Source organism: Microtus ochrogaster, linkage group LG9, assembly GCF_000317375.1.
Source record: "Microtus ochrogaster isolate Prairie Vole_2 linkage group LG9, MicOch1.0, whole genome shotgun sequence".
NCBI classification, from domain to species: domain Eukaryota; kingdom Metazoa; phylum Chordata; class Mammalia; order Rodentia; family Cricetidae; genus Microtus; species Microtus ochrogaster.
Genome location: NC_022034.1, coordinates 5,531,482 through 5,544,580, shown reverse-complemented (window position 1 = coordinate 5,544,580; position 13,099 = coordinate 5,531,482). Strand labels below are relative to the sequence as shown.

General features: G+C 46.6%; 1 protein-coding gene across 2 annotated transcripts in view; it reads right to left on the bottom strand.

Annotated features, from left to right (window-relative positions):
- The window catches only part of Mpc1 (mitochondrial pyruvate carrier 1), a 13,508-nt gene extending 2,173 nt beyond the window's left edge, over positions 1 to 11,335 (bottom strand). Inside the window, exons 1-2 of one of the 2 annotated variants that reach the window (XM_005363360.3) lie at positions 11,104 to 11,335; positions 2,454 to 2,457 (exon numbers count right to left, since the gene is read on the bottom strand). In XM_005363360.3, the coding sequence (XP_005363417.1) occupies positions 2,454 to 2,457; positions 11,104 to 11,174 (75 nt within the window). In that variant the 5' untranslated portion in view covers positions 11,175 to 11,335. The other variant, XM_026787418.1, reaches the window with a different exon arrangement.
- Positions 11,336 to 13,099: the final 1,764 nt, after the last annotated feature.

The following is a 13,099-nucleotide window of genomic DNA, read 5'->3' as shown; positions in this document are numbered from 1 at the left end:
ATACATAATAAATAAATATTTTTTAAAAAAATTTAAAAAAAAAGACAGAGTTTCTCTGTGTGGCCCTGGTTGTCCTGGAACTCACTCTGTAGACCAGGCTGACCTTGAACTCAGAGATACGCCTGCCTGAGTGCTGGATTAAAGGTTTTTTGAGATATAGTCTCACTATGTAGCACAACAGACAACTCACAGAGATCTGTCTACTTCTGCTGGGGTTAAAGGCGTGTACTACCGTGCCTGGCTTAAAAGATTTTTTAAATTATGCGTATATGTGTTAGTGTGTGTATATGTGTGTGTGGGGGGGTATCTACGGGTCTAAGTATAGGTGACCCTGGAGTTCAGAAGAGGGCACCAGACACCCTGGAAACTAATTACAAGTGGTTGTGGACCATCCAACGTGGGTATTGGGAACAGAGCTCAGGTTCTTTGCAAGAACAGTACTTACACTTAACTGCTGAGCTATCTCTTCAGCTCTAGTAAGGACATGTTCTCCAGCCTGTACATGAACTATACTAAGATCAAAGAACTTGAAAATCTACAGACAGAATCTCCCTTAGAAAATGACAACTGTTTGAAAATACTTTTGAAGTAGTTTAAAAAAAAAAGCAGATAATCTGATAATCTTTCATTCTAAAACTATATCTAAAGTAACCAAAATTAAACTATTCAATAGCAGCCATGTCTAATTTATTTTAATTTCTGAGGCAAAAAAAAATGTACTAAAATGTTTTTGTCACCTGAATTACAACTATCTGCAGAGAGTCTGAACACACTAACTGGTGAAAGTGGTTCTCACTGGACTCCCAGCTGACGGCCATGGTGAGGAACAGAGACTGAAATTCTAGACTCTGCTTTGAGAAGAGGTCATTACAATCTTAAAATCCTCCAGGAAAACAAGGGCAACACAAGAAAAATAACCTAGAACCACATTTGGCATGCTGGGAGAATAAGCTGGAATGCTAACCCAATAAGCTTAAATGTAAGTTCTGGGCTTATGCTTTAATAATTATGAGAAAATTTCTATTCAGCCAGCATAAGGACTGCCCAACTTAACGTGAGTTATAATCTCTATGGCCAGGCCTTGTTGGTTTCTCTGGGTGAATCTCTGGATGTCTGTGTTGCACAACTAACTAGTCTTCATGCAGTCAAACTCCTATTACCTAGGTAAGTTGTTCTCTGCTCATGTCTTAGACACTAACTTTCATTTTCCCCGTATCCCCAGGCCTTCGTAAGGGTAAGTTCTTACTCCTTTATTAGCCTTTGGACTTCTCTCCTACCTGTCTCCTTATTAGATGTTGCTTCACCCTCAACTCTATTGCTCCACAATAATGTTGCTTTTCCTCCTTTCTTTCTTCACTTGGTCTATTTCCATCTCTTTCCTGTTAATCTCTTCCCACTGTTTGCACTGGATGGTTGTCTTGATTTGATATCTACATTATGACGCACAGATTGTTATGTCCATAAGAAAGCCTGAAGCGTTCGTTACTCTATGAGGGACTTACAGCCCTCTCTACCAGATATAACCTGCCTTCTGCCCAGGGGGACAGACAGTGGAACAGATCCAAAGTTGTCCAGGCGCCTGAAGGATTTCTAGTTAAGCTAAGAAACACACAGAGAACTATGGCACTGAGCTACATTTAAATATATTCCTTAAAACACAGGGTGCTGGATGTGATGGCTCACACCTGCGTCTCAACACTCTGGCATCTATGACAGGAAGACGCTGAGTTCAGTTCAACCTAGCCAGGTGTGGCAGTACACACATTTAGTCCCAGCTTCGGGAGGTAGAAGCAGGGGAGTCTCTGCCAGTTTGAGGTTAGCCTGTTTTAACGTATCAAGCTCCAGACCAGCCAAGGCTACTCGGAGAGACCCTGTCTCACAAACAAAGGAATGAGTGAATGGTAAGTTAGCCTGGTCTACAAGGCGAGTCTCTGTTACCAACAGACAAACACACATACAGCAGAAATCATTTCAACAAAGAAAGCTTTCAATGCATATTCTTCATCTGGTATGAAACTAATTCTCTCTTCCTGGCTCGGAAATGTGTGTCTGGTCTAGGTTGCCAGAAATTGCAGTTAATTTATAGAAAACCAAGGAATTTTTTGATTAACATTAATCAATTATATGCAAAAATGTTACTTTGCTATTTTTATTGTAGCTATAAAAAGTTCAAACAAGGAACAAGCTCATGGTGTGGGATCTGTCACATGGAAAGCAAGCCATGAGACCACCTCAGTCTGCCTCCCCACTCCCCTCTCATCAGCTGCCAGTTCTAAAGGGGCTCTAAGTACTGAAGCATTGCAGGCTGTGGTCTACAGAGGCCGGGCCCAGGAGAATGCTTCACTACAGCTTACCATCGAGTGTGGGAGTCAGGCCACCCCACATGCCTGGTGTCTGTAACTCTATTAAAGCAGAAAGTCCACAAGTGCCCAGAATGGATACAATTTTCTTACCGTACTATTTTGTGGAGTCGCCAAGGTTCAGACAGAGAAGACATGGAGGGAACAAAACAAAGAGAAAAAGAATCAGATCCTTCCAACAGTTCCAGCCCATCCAGCTCACATGCATTTAAGTTCTAGTCACATGCTAGCAACACAGTCTAAGTGAGGACTGGCCAAACGGCTCAGGGAGAGGTGTCTGTCACCAAGTCTAACAACTGAACTTGATTTTCGGGACCTACACCGTAAGGACGGAGTGAATCCCATGTTGTTCTCTGACCTTCACAAGTGAGCTATGACATACGAACCTCCTCACATAAAGGAAGTGAAAAACAACTTTTTAAGGAATCATATGTAATAACAAGTGAAATAAAAACCTTTACGAAAATAAGCTTCATTTTTAGCATTGAGCTGCCTAATAGAAATACAATGTGGATGCTGGGCAGTGGTGGCGCAGCCTTCAACCCCAGCACTCGGGAGGCAGAGGCAGGAGGATCTCTGTGAATTTGAGGCAATCTGGTCTACAGAATGAGTTCCAGAACAGTCAGGGCTACATATAAAGAAACCCTGTCTCAAAACAAAACAGTCTGGGCGGTGGTGGCAGACACATTTAATCCCAGCATGCAGGAAACAGAGGCAGGAGGATCTCTGTGAGTTGGAGGCCAGCCTGGTCTACAAAAGCTAGTTCCAGGACAGGCTCCAAAACTACAGAGAAACCCTGTCTCGAAACCACCCCACATACACAAAAAAACCCACGAAACAAAAAAGACTTAAAAAAAAAAGTTTTGTGGGGCTGGAGCAGAGATGGTTTAGTTAGCAGCATCTAACCGAGCTCTGTCTTGCAGAGGACCTAGGCTCCATTACCAGCACACATGGCAGCTTACAACTACCTACACGTTCAGTTCCATAGGCTGCTATGCCTTCTCTTTGCCTCCGTGGGCAACTGCATGCAGACTCACAAACATATACATTAAAAAATCTTTCAAAAACAAATCACAGAAATGTGTAAAGTGAGGGCTAGAGAGATAGATCAGCTATTCTTCTAGAGAATTTGAGCTCTCTTGGGTTGGGCAGCTCATAACTGCTGATAATTCTAGTTCCAAGGGGTTTAACACCCTCTTCTGGCCTCCACAAGCACCCACACATTTAGTATGCATCCATACAAACCCATATGTAATAAAACAATTTAAAAAGCAATGTTTCATGCCTTAGGCACATGCATTTTATGTGTTTAAAAATATATGAAAAGCACACTTGTGCAGAGCCACACTAGGAAAAACTGTGTTCCCCATTATGTAACAGTACATGCTTTACAACACACAAGTCACAGACTGACATGGATGGTATAGTAGCAAGCGTGGCTACTTTCAACGGTAACTTGGGGCAGTAGTGTGTTTTATTTTCTCTTTATTTGGTCACCTGCTGTATTTCAGTTGACTATGAAAACATTACATTTGGGTGACACGTGCCACATACTGACACACCAGACAAGGTCACCAGAGTCCTACTGCCCTAAAAACTGACATACCAGACAAGGTCACCAGAGTCCTACTGCCCTAAAACTTTTGCACTCTGCCTTTTCATCCTTCTCTTGCTCTTCGTCTTTTCCAGAACGTCACATAGTTAGAATCTGCCCCCATTTGTTTTCTGTTGCTGTGATAAAGACCACAACCAAAAGCAACTTGAAGAGGAAAGGCTTTATTTTATCTTATGGCCTACAGCCCATCATGAAGGGAAGTCAGAGCAGACAGTCAAGGCAGGAACTGAGGCAGATAGAACCACTGGAACACTGGTTACTGGCTAACCCTCCATGGCTTGCTCAGCCTAGGACTATGTGCCAGGGGTAGCACTGCCTAGTGGGCTGAACCTACTGTATCATCAATCAGTAATAAGAAGGTCAGGCCAGTCTGATGAGGGAATTCTTCAAATGATATTCTCTCTTCCCAGATGACCCTAGTTTGTGTCAAGTTAGGCCTGACCCGGGGTCCCAACAGTCCAGATTTGGCTATTCATGGTACTATTAGGAGGTGTGGCAATGCGGAACAGGTGTAGTCTTGTTGGAGGAAGTGTGTCACTGTAGGGGTGGACTTTGAGGTCTCTTTTGCTCAAGCTTCACTCAGTGTAACATTCAGGTCACTTCCTGTTGCCTTCTGATTAAAATGTAGCCAGCACCATGACAGCCTGCATGCCGCCATGTTTCCTGCCATGCTGATAATGGACAGAACTTTTGAACCATAAGCCACCACCTCAATGAAATGTTTTTCCTTTATAAGAGCTGCCATGGTCACGGTGTCTCTTCTCTTCACAGCAATAGAAATCCTAACTAAAGCACAGCTCCAAGAGTCCAACCAAAGACACAGCCATGAAGCAGTTTGTTCAATATGGTCACACAATGGGAAGAGGGGATTAATATTCTAAGAGTTACCTTTAAGGTACTGGCACTAGCTGGAAGATTACAGTGGGGAAGGAATGAAAGCAGAGACAAGATGTCTGCATAGTAAGCAGTGGTGGTCAGTTGTGTTCTGGCTGGTCATTTCTCAGGTCTGGTTCTGTGTAGTCTTGTTGTGGAAAATTACTGTGTGATTGTGGGTGGGTGGACAGGGGTACTCAGCAACTGCCGTGAAATAATTTTCCCACTTGAGGGGGAAGAAGACGACTAGGTCACTTTAGGATGGACCAGCTTTGCATTGCCAGTTTTAGACTAACGCTCCTTAAATAATTAACATGTTTACTGCAGAGCTGGGCAGGAATCTGACCTCAAGTTTAAGGTAGCAGAGAAGACGGATGCAGAATGAAGGCAAAGATGCTTTTCTGTGTGTCCACACTGATGTGCACATACATGATGCAAGCCAGAAGACCACCTCAGCTGTTACTCTTTTCAGGAGCTACCCATCTTAGTTTTTGTTCGTTTGTATTGTCCTGAAGTGTGCAAAGTAGATTAGGCACACAGACCAGCAAACCCCAGGAATCTGTGTGTCTCCACTGCCCTGGTGATGGGGTTACAGGTGTGCCACCACACCCAGTCCCATCCCCCTTTTTGAGATGGGGTCTCATTCTGTATTCCTATTGGTTAAAACTCACAGTTGCTATGTAGACCAGGCTAGCTCTGAACTTGAAGAGACCCACCTGCCTCTGTCTCCCGAGTGCCAGGTTTAAGGGAATATACCTCCACACCCGGCTTCATGTCAGCTCTTTTTAACATGTTCTAGACAGCAAATCTGTCTTAGTTAGCATTTCTATTTCTGTATTAAGTGATAAAACACCATGACTAAGAAGTGACTTGGGAAGGAAAGGATTTATTTGGTGTACACTTCCAGGTAATGGCCCAGCATCTGAGGTCGTCAGGACAGGAACTCAAGGGACGAGGAAACCTTTAGACAAGGGAGGAACCAGGCTGTGCATTAGCTTGTATTCTGGTTTGCTCAGCCTGCTTCCTGTTAGAATCCAGGATCAACAACGAGCTGGGCCTCCTGCATTATCACTAATTAGGAAGCTCTTGTACAGGACTGTTCACAGTCCATGGAGACATTTTCTCAATAAAGGTTCCCTCCTCTCAGAAGCCAGCACAAAACTGAATGCTCACCCCAGGCAAATGAGAATCTTTAATTCTGCTTTGGTTGCCCACCAGATATCCTTTTGCAGGCTCAGAGCTTTTGACAAAAGCCTGAATCCTGATTATAGCATCTTGAACTATATGTTATTTTCAAGTTGACTTATTTTATTTAGTGACGTGAGCTTAAGTTTCCTTTATATATTTTTATGATTTTGTAAATGATTTCCTGAACAATATTGTACTGTCTGGACATTCCATTAACCACACATTCACTGAAAGACAACTTGTTTGACGCCAAGTTTGGATAGTTATGCAAGAGCTGCTATAAATAGCCACATGTAGGACCCTGTGTGGAAATAAATTTTCAAGTTCTCTGTTTCTATCAGGGGTATGATTTCTGATATATAGCAGGAGCAGGTCAAGTTTTGTAAGAAAGGCAGACCTGTACTCCAGAGTGGGTCCATTTGTATTTCTACCAGCAGTAAAGAGTTCCCATAGCTCCAAAGCAGCTCCGGAACTGCCAGAGATGCATGTTTGGGTGACACGTTTCTGCTAAATTCCACTGACTTCCTATGATGACAGGGGCTGAGGAGCAACTTTCCCAGGCTGACTTGCTGTCTGTCTCCATTCGATCTGTTGCGATGCTCAGCCAGCTTCAGTTATCTCAGGAACTATCAGTGCTCAGATGCCTTTAGGTCGGTCTATTTTCTGTTTCACACAGCAGACATTCTAACACTGTTTTCTGAGACAGGGTCTCCTTGTGCAGCCCAGGCTGGTCTGGAATTCTCAATCCTCATGCCTCCACATCTGCGTACAGCATTTACAGGCATGAACCACCATGCCCAGCTGAAAATTTTAGTCTTAAAGAAGGTTAGTTCACCCATTCTTTCTTTGATGGATCACGCCTTGGTATTGTATCTAAAAAGCCATTGCCAACCCCAGGTAATCTAGTTTTTCTCCCATAGTCTATAGTTTGCACTCTATGTTTAGATCTATAAATGTGAATCGAGAAAACATTTTGTTAGACATAGGCCGTGTCTAAATTTTTTTTTTAAATGTAGATGGCCAGTTGCTGGCATCATTTGTTGAAGACTGTCTTTGCTACATTATTTTGCCTTTGCTCCTTGGCCAAAGTTTAGTTGACTGTACTATGTGTATTTACTTATGGCCTGTCTAGGCTGTGCCATCGATCTGTTTGTTTAGTCCTGTGTTAGTAGCACAGGTTTGATGACTGCAGTTTCAGACCAAACTGTAAAACTGGGCAGTGTCAGCCTCCCCACTGTTCTTCCTCAGTACCTATCAGTTACACCAGGGCTTCTACCTCCTCATATTAGCTACTCACCTACTAATTTACTGTTTTATCTCTTGGTGTTGCTGGGCACCAAACTCTACATGAAGTCCAGAATCCGTTTGTTGATTGGCAGTGCGCTGATTCTGTCAATTAAGCTGGGAAGAACAGAATCTTGGACACCGAGCCTTTCCCTCTGTGGACCTGGAGCAGCTCCGCTCCGTTACCTGGCTCTTCAGTTATCTTTCACAGCTGTTTTCTTAGATAGCTCTCGTGTGTAATTTTGCTAGATCTTTTTAAATCTACATCTATTTCATTTAGGGCTAGGAATATGGCTTAGTGGGAGACTGTGTGTTTAACATGCACAGGCCCTGGATCCAATCCCAGTACCCAACACCAATGAGGCTTCAGCATTTGGGTAAATGCTGATGATGTAGATGACAGTACATTTTAATTTCAAGTTGCATTTATTAGTGAAAGTAAATAGAAAAGCAACAGACCTTTAGATATTAACATTGTACACTAATTATTATCTTATTACCTTGCTATTATTACTTGTCAGTTCCATAAGATTTTTGGTCCTTTGGGATTGTCTATATGGACAATTATATCATCTTTACGTTCTGTTCCATTCTTCCCAGTACAATGGCTATTTTAGGGAACACAGTTAACTGTAAACTCATTTATAACTTAAATACTTTTAGCATATGAAGAGGATCCAACCAGCAGCCTGAAAGTCTTATTTATAACACTATTTAAATGGGATTTTTTTTAAAAATAAAGTAAACTTTTTCATTTATTTTATATCCTGACCACATGGGATGAGATTTTAAGGTTGTCTGGATTGTAATTCTGTATTTTGCTAAAAATGCTCACCTATATTTCAATTTTTAAAAATATTTTAGTTGTAATTTAACAATTAGAACCCGTGTAAAATGGTAAATACCTCAGTACACTGGATAAACTGGACTTTCCAGCTATCCAGTGTGGAACTATGGCTAGGTCAACATTTTCATTGTCATTAATTCTGAAGGTCAATAATAGAACAAGAAAGTGCTAAGAGTCCAAAGGCCGAATGTAAGAAACAGTATTGCAGAAAGATGGGAGGCATGGGCAGAAGGCACCAGGCTGGGTATGGGTGGCAGAGGCAGGCAGGTCTCTGTGAGTTCAAGATCTGCCAGGGTTACAGAGTTCCAGGCCAGTCATGGCCACACAATGAAAGCTTGCCTCGATCCCCAGTCCCCCTAGGAACCCAAACCCTGCTCTCTTCCACGGCCATTTCTATGCCCCATTCTTCCTTCCGTTTTGGCTTCACAAGCTGGGTGTTCAGAGGACCTCAAGTTTTCTGCTTGGTCTAAATATCAGTTTTCTCCAGTGGCAGGTGAAATTCTGGGTTCTTTCCACTCTAATTCCATGTTTTCCAGGATGTGTTCTGTTATTTCCACCACAACTTTCCACTTAGGTAAATAATATAAACTCTTTTATTTATTTTTTTTTGAGACCTGGTTTCTCTGTAATTTGGAGCCTGTCCTGGAACTGGCTCGAGTAGACCAGGCTGGCCTTGAACTCAGAGATCTGCCTGCCTCTGAAGTGCTGGGATTAAAGGCGTGCGCCACCACCGCCCAGATGATAATGTAAAGCTTTCTAGGGAACTCAGAAGTTAAAGTCAACTTAGAATAGCACACCTTAACTTGAGAATATTCACTGCCAAGAGCTCCTTAACCTCAGAGCTGTGAGCGTGTGAGTGGCTGTGTGTGTGTGTGTGTGTGTGTGCGCGTGTGCACGCGCACGTGTATACAGTCACCTCTGCTCTAAGATATAAACTCGAAAATAAACCTCTAAAACAAATCTGTACACGTAGTCCTTAAAGTACAAGTCTTACCTCACTCATCTAATTTAACCAAAAACCTAAGAAGACTGAAAGAGAATAAAGGGCTGTTTTATTGTCAGTAAGGTACATAAGGAAATAGTTGCTTAAGAAGAAGACTTTGAAGCCAGGTATGGTGGTAGCACACACCTTTAATCCCAGCACTCAGGAGGCAGAAGCAAATAAATCTCAGCCTAGGCTACACCGTGAATTCCGGGACAGCCAGAGATGTGTAGAGACCCTGTCTCAAAACAAACAAAACAAAAAACAGAACTAAAAATAAAAAGGGTGGGGAGGTGACTCAGCAGTTAGGAGTACAGCTGCTCTTACAGGCCCGGTAGTGGGGCGCACACCTTTCACCCTAGCACCCAGGAGGCATGGACAGGAGGATCTCTGTGAGTTCCAGGCCGGCAGGGGCTACCATAGAAATTTGTCTCATAAATAAATAAAATCATGTTTGTCCAGCATTGCAGCCACTAATGCACACGCACTCAACTTCACAAAGCCAGGAGGCGCCAGGACTGGCTGGCCTAGGAGGGTACAAGGAGCCCTGGGTTTCCTACCCAGCACCACCTCAGCTAGGTGTGCTGGCACGTGCCTGTCGCCCCAGCACGCAGGAGGGGGCGGGGGCGGCGAAAGGATCACAAATTCAAGATCATCCCGAGCTATATAGCGACCTGGAAGGCCAGCCTGCATTAAATGAGACCTGTCTCAAAAAAAAGAAGAAACCGTTTTTCGAATTCTAGAAGGGCTTCAGTCTAACAATGTGAACTGTCGGCAGGCTGCAAACTCACATAAGCTATAGTTGGCGATGGATGTAATGAAGGGAGTCATTCACAGAACACAAAGGACTAGAGCCGCATCTCCACACAGCACAGAGTCACAACTAAATCTCTATTTATAATGTATTCTCCCTTTCTAAAGTCAAACCAAGTCGTTGTGAGGGTGGCGTCTAGAAGAAAGAACTGAGAATATATATCACCAGGGTTAAGTTCTAGAAAGAAAAATATTTTCCTAGGGAAGAAAGAGCTAAAAGTTAAACAGCACCCTTCCACTTATGGAGGTTTAAAAACCACAAGAAAATAAAATTATGCTTGGAAATATTTTAAACTGTTTCTAAGTCTTATGAAATACTTATAAATAGAAGCAGGCAGCGAAAGATTTTACGTGAAAATGAATTCTAGAAAGTGCCCTCTTCAATCGCTCAATGTCAAGCCTCCCCCGACACACAACTGCAAGGAAAAGCCCGCGGCTCTCAGACAGCTTGGCTGCAGTTCACACACACTGCTCGGAAGGAAAAACGACCTGGATGCGGCGAATTCTAGCTCCCATCAACCAGCTCGGCGCGTCCGGGAACATTCCAGCACCGCTCCCGCCAAGTCCCAGGCCCGTGACGATGGGGACACGAGGAAGGGGGTGGTGGCACCCAGTGTCCCCACGTCAACACACGCAAGGGCACCTCGACTGCCTGCGCAGGGGCGGCGTTTGCCCGCCCGGTCACGAGCGGGAGCGGCGTCCCTACAGTCACCCTACGTCTGTCTGTCTGCTGTCCGGCACCTGACAGCCCCTAGGTCGCCCTGCCCCGGAGTGACGTCCCCTCGGTCACCCGCAGTCGTCCCCTTGGTCAAGGGAGAAAGCAGAGTCCCCTCCCCTCGGTCACGGGTGGGAGAGGCGTCCCTTCTGTCACCTGCAGTCGTCCCCAGGTCACGGGTGGGAGCAGCGTCCCCTCGGTCACCTGAAGTCGTCGCCAGGTCACGGGTGGGAGCGGCGTCCCCTCAGTCACCTGCGGTCGTCCCCCTGGTCACGGGTGGGAGCAGCATCACCTCGGTCACCTGCAGTCATCCCCCTGGTCACGGGTGGGCGCACGGTCTGCCCGCGCGCCTCACCCACCTCGGCAGCACGCCGCAGGGTTGTCCCGCGGCGGGCGGCTCCCCCCACGGACTACCCCGAGACTCACCTCATGAGATAGTCCCGGAAGTCCTTGCTCCGCACATAGTCGGCCGCTTTCCGCACCAGCGTCCCAGCCATGGCCCTGCGGTCGGAGGTGAAGCCGCTATCCACACGGATGACACTGGCGTCGACCCGGCACGGCCCTCGGCGTTCTCGCTCTGCGCCCGCTCACGACACCCGGGGACGCCTTACGGCCGCCCTGCGCTCCGCCAATCAGAACGCGCTACGCTGGAGCGCGCTGCCCGGATTGGCTGGCGCGCCCCACACACCTCCTGCCTGCCCCCAGGGCGGCGCGCCTGCGGCTGCGGTCGTAAAAAGGCCCGGCGGCGGGGGCCGGCTGACGGTTGCTAGGGACCGTGAATGACACTTCTCTGCCCGCCGGCCCGAGCCGGTCTGCGTGGACCTTCGGGGCACGGCGGGTAGGTCGGGTCTCCGTCTTCCTGCTCCCGTCCCTCTGCCCAGCCCGCGACCGCCGAGATCCTGCAAGGCGGCGGTGACCGTTGCGGGCTGGAGTCACCGGGAGCAAAGGAGGAAGGCAGTTAAAAATAGCACGGAGCCTCGGTCTCCAGCTGGGTGGCTGCCCACGTGTGCAAAAGGGAAGGTTACGTAAGTCCCCTCCGTGTGCACACTGGAGGAGCGTTGGCTGGGACACCCACCTAAACCAGGCTTGGGGCTCAGGGCCACGCCCTAGTCATGGCGAGCGCCGGAGTGCAGAGCAATTGGGCTGAAGCAAATGGAAAGGCCTGGAGACGTTTGCTCCCGTCTCTCCCACCCTTTCTAACGACGGGGAAGGCTCTCGAATCTCCTCTGCTTTAAACCGGGTCTCACAACACAATTGCCTTCAATCCTCGCCCGACAATCTCATCTCAGGGGGTTGTACCGCTCCCAGACACACCTGAGTAGACCTCCCTTTCCAGCTAGCCTGTCTCCCGGGTTCCTTCACACGTCAGTGTTTGTTTACCAAAAGCAGACTGAAGACGACCTTTTCGTCCTCTCTAAAGAGGGCTGGGGCTTTGCGTTCTCACCTGGTACTCGTTGGAAACCTTGGCTGGGTTCCACCTCCAGCGCTGTTCATAAACCAGGCGGGGTGGTGAATTAGGAAGGTGGAGGCTGTAGAATCAGAAGTTCAAGGTCACCACTGCCTGGGTTGTCAGGGTAGGGAACTGGGTTAAATCCAGTCTTACGGAGATATTTTCTCAATTGGGGTTCCCTCCCTAGCCTGGGCTGTAGGGCAAGCCTGTAGGACATTTTCTTAATTTGTGATTGGTGGGGGAAGGCCCAACTGATTGTGGGTGGTGCCACCTTCCCCTGGCCAGTGGTCCTGGGTTCTATAAGAAGGCAGGCTAAATGAGGAACAAGCCAGTAAGCAGCAACTTTCCATGGCCTCTGAGTCAGCTCCTGCCTCCATGTTCCTGCCCTGCTTGAGTTCCTGCCGACTTCCTTCAGTGATGAGCAGTGGTGTGGAAGTGTAAGCCAAGTAAACCCTTTCCTTCCCAGAGTGTTTATATCACAGGTCATGGTGTTTCATCACAGCAACAGAAATTCAAACAGACGCAGAGTATGCATGGGGGGAAAGGCTGAGAGTCTTCTTTATCACACGAGTGTGATCTGCCAGGTTCCAAACACTTGTATTTATGGCTACAGGTTACTATGGCCAGATTCCGTTTGGATGTTTTCCACCCCTGCCCCTACTCCTACCTCTAGAACCACCAGAGATCATTGAGGGATCATGGAGAGGGCCGAGAGTACATACCCTGTTGGAAATACAGGAGACTAGTCCAGCATCTGTGTACCCTTCCGAAGCTCAGGGAACATCCGGGAAAGGGGTCAGAAAGAATATAAGAACCGAAGGTGGGCGATGGTGGTGCACGCCTTTAATCCCAGCACTCGGGAGGCAGAGTCAGGTGGATCTCTGTGAGTTTGAGACCAGCCTGGTCTACAGAGCTAGCTCCAGGGCAGGCTCCAAAGCCACAGAGAAACCCTGTCTCGAAAAACCAAAAAAA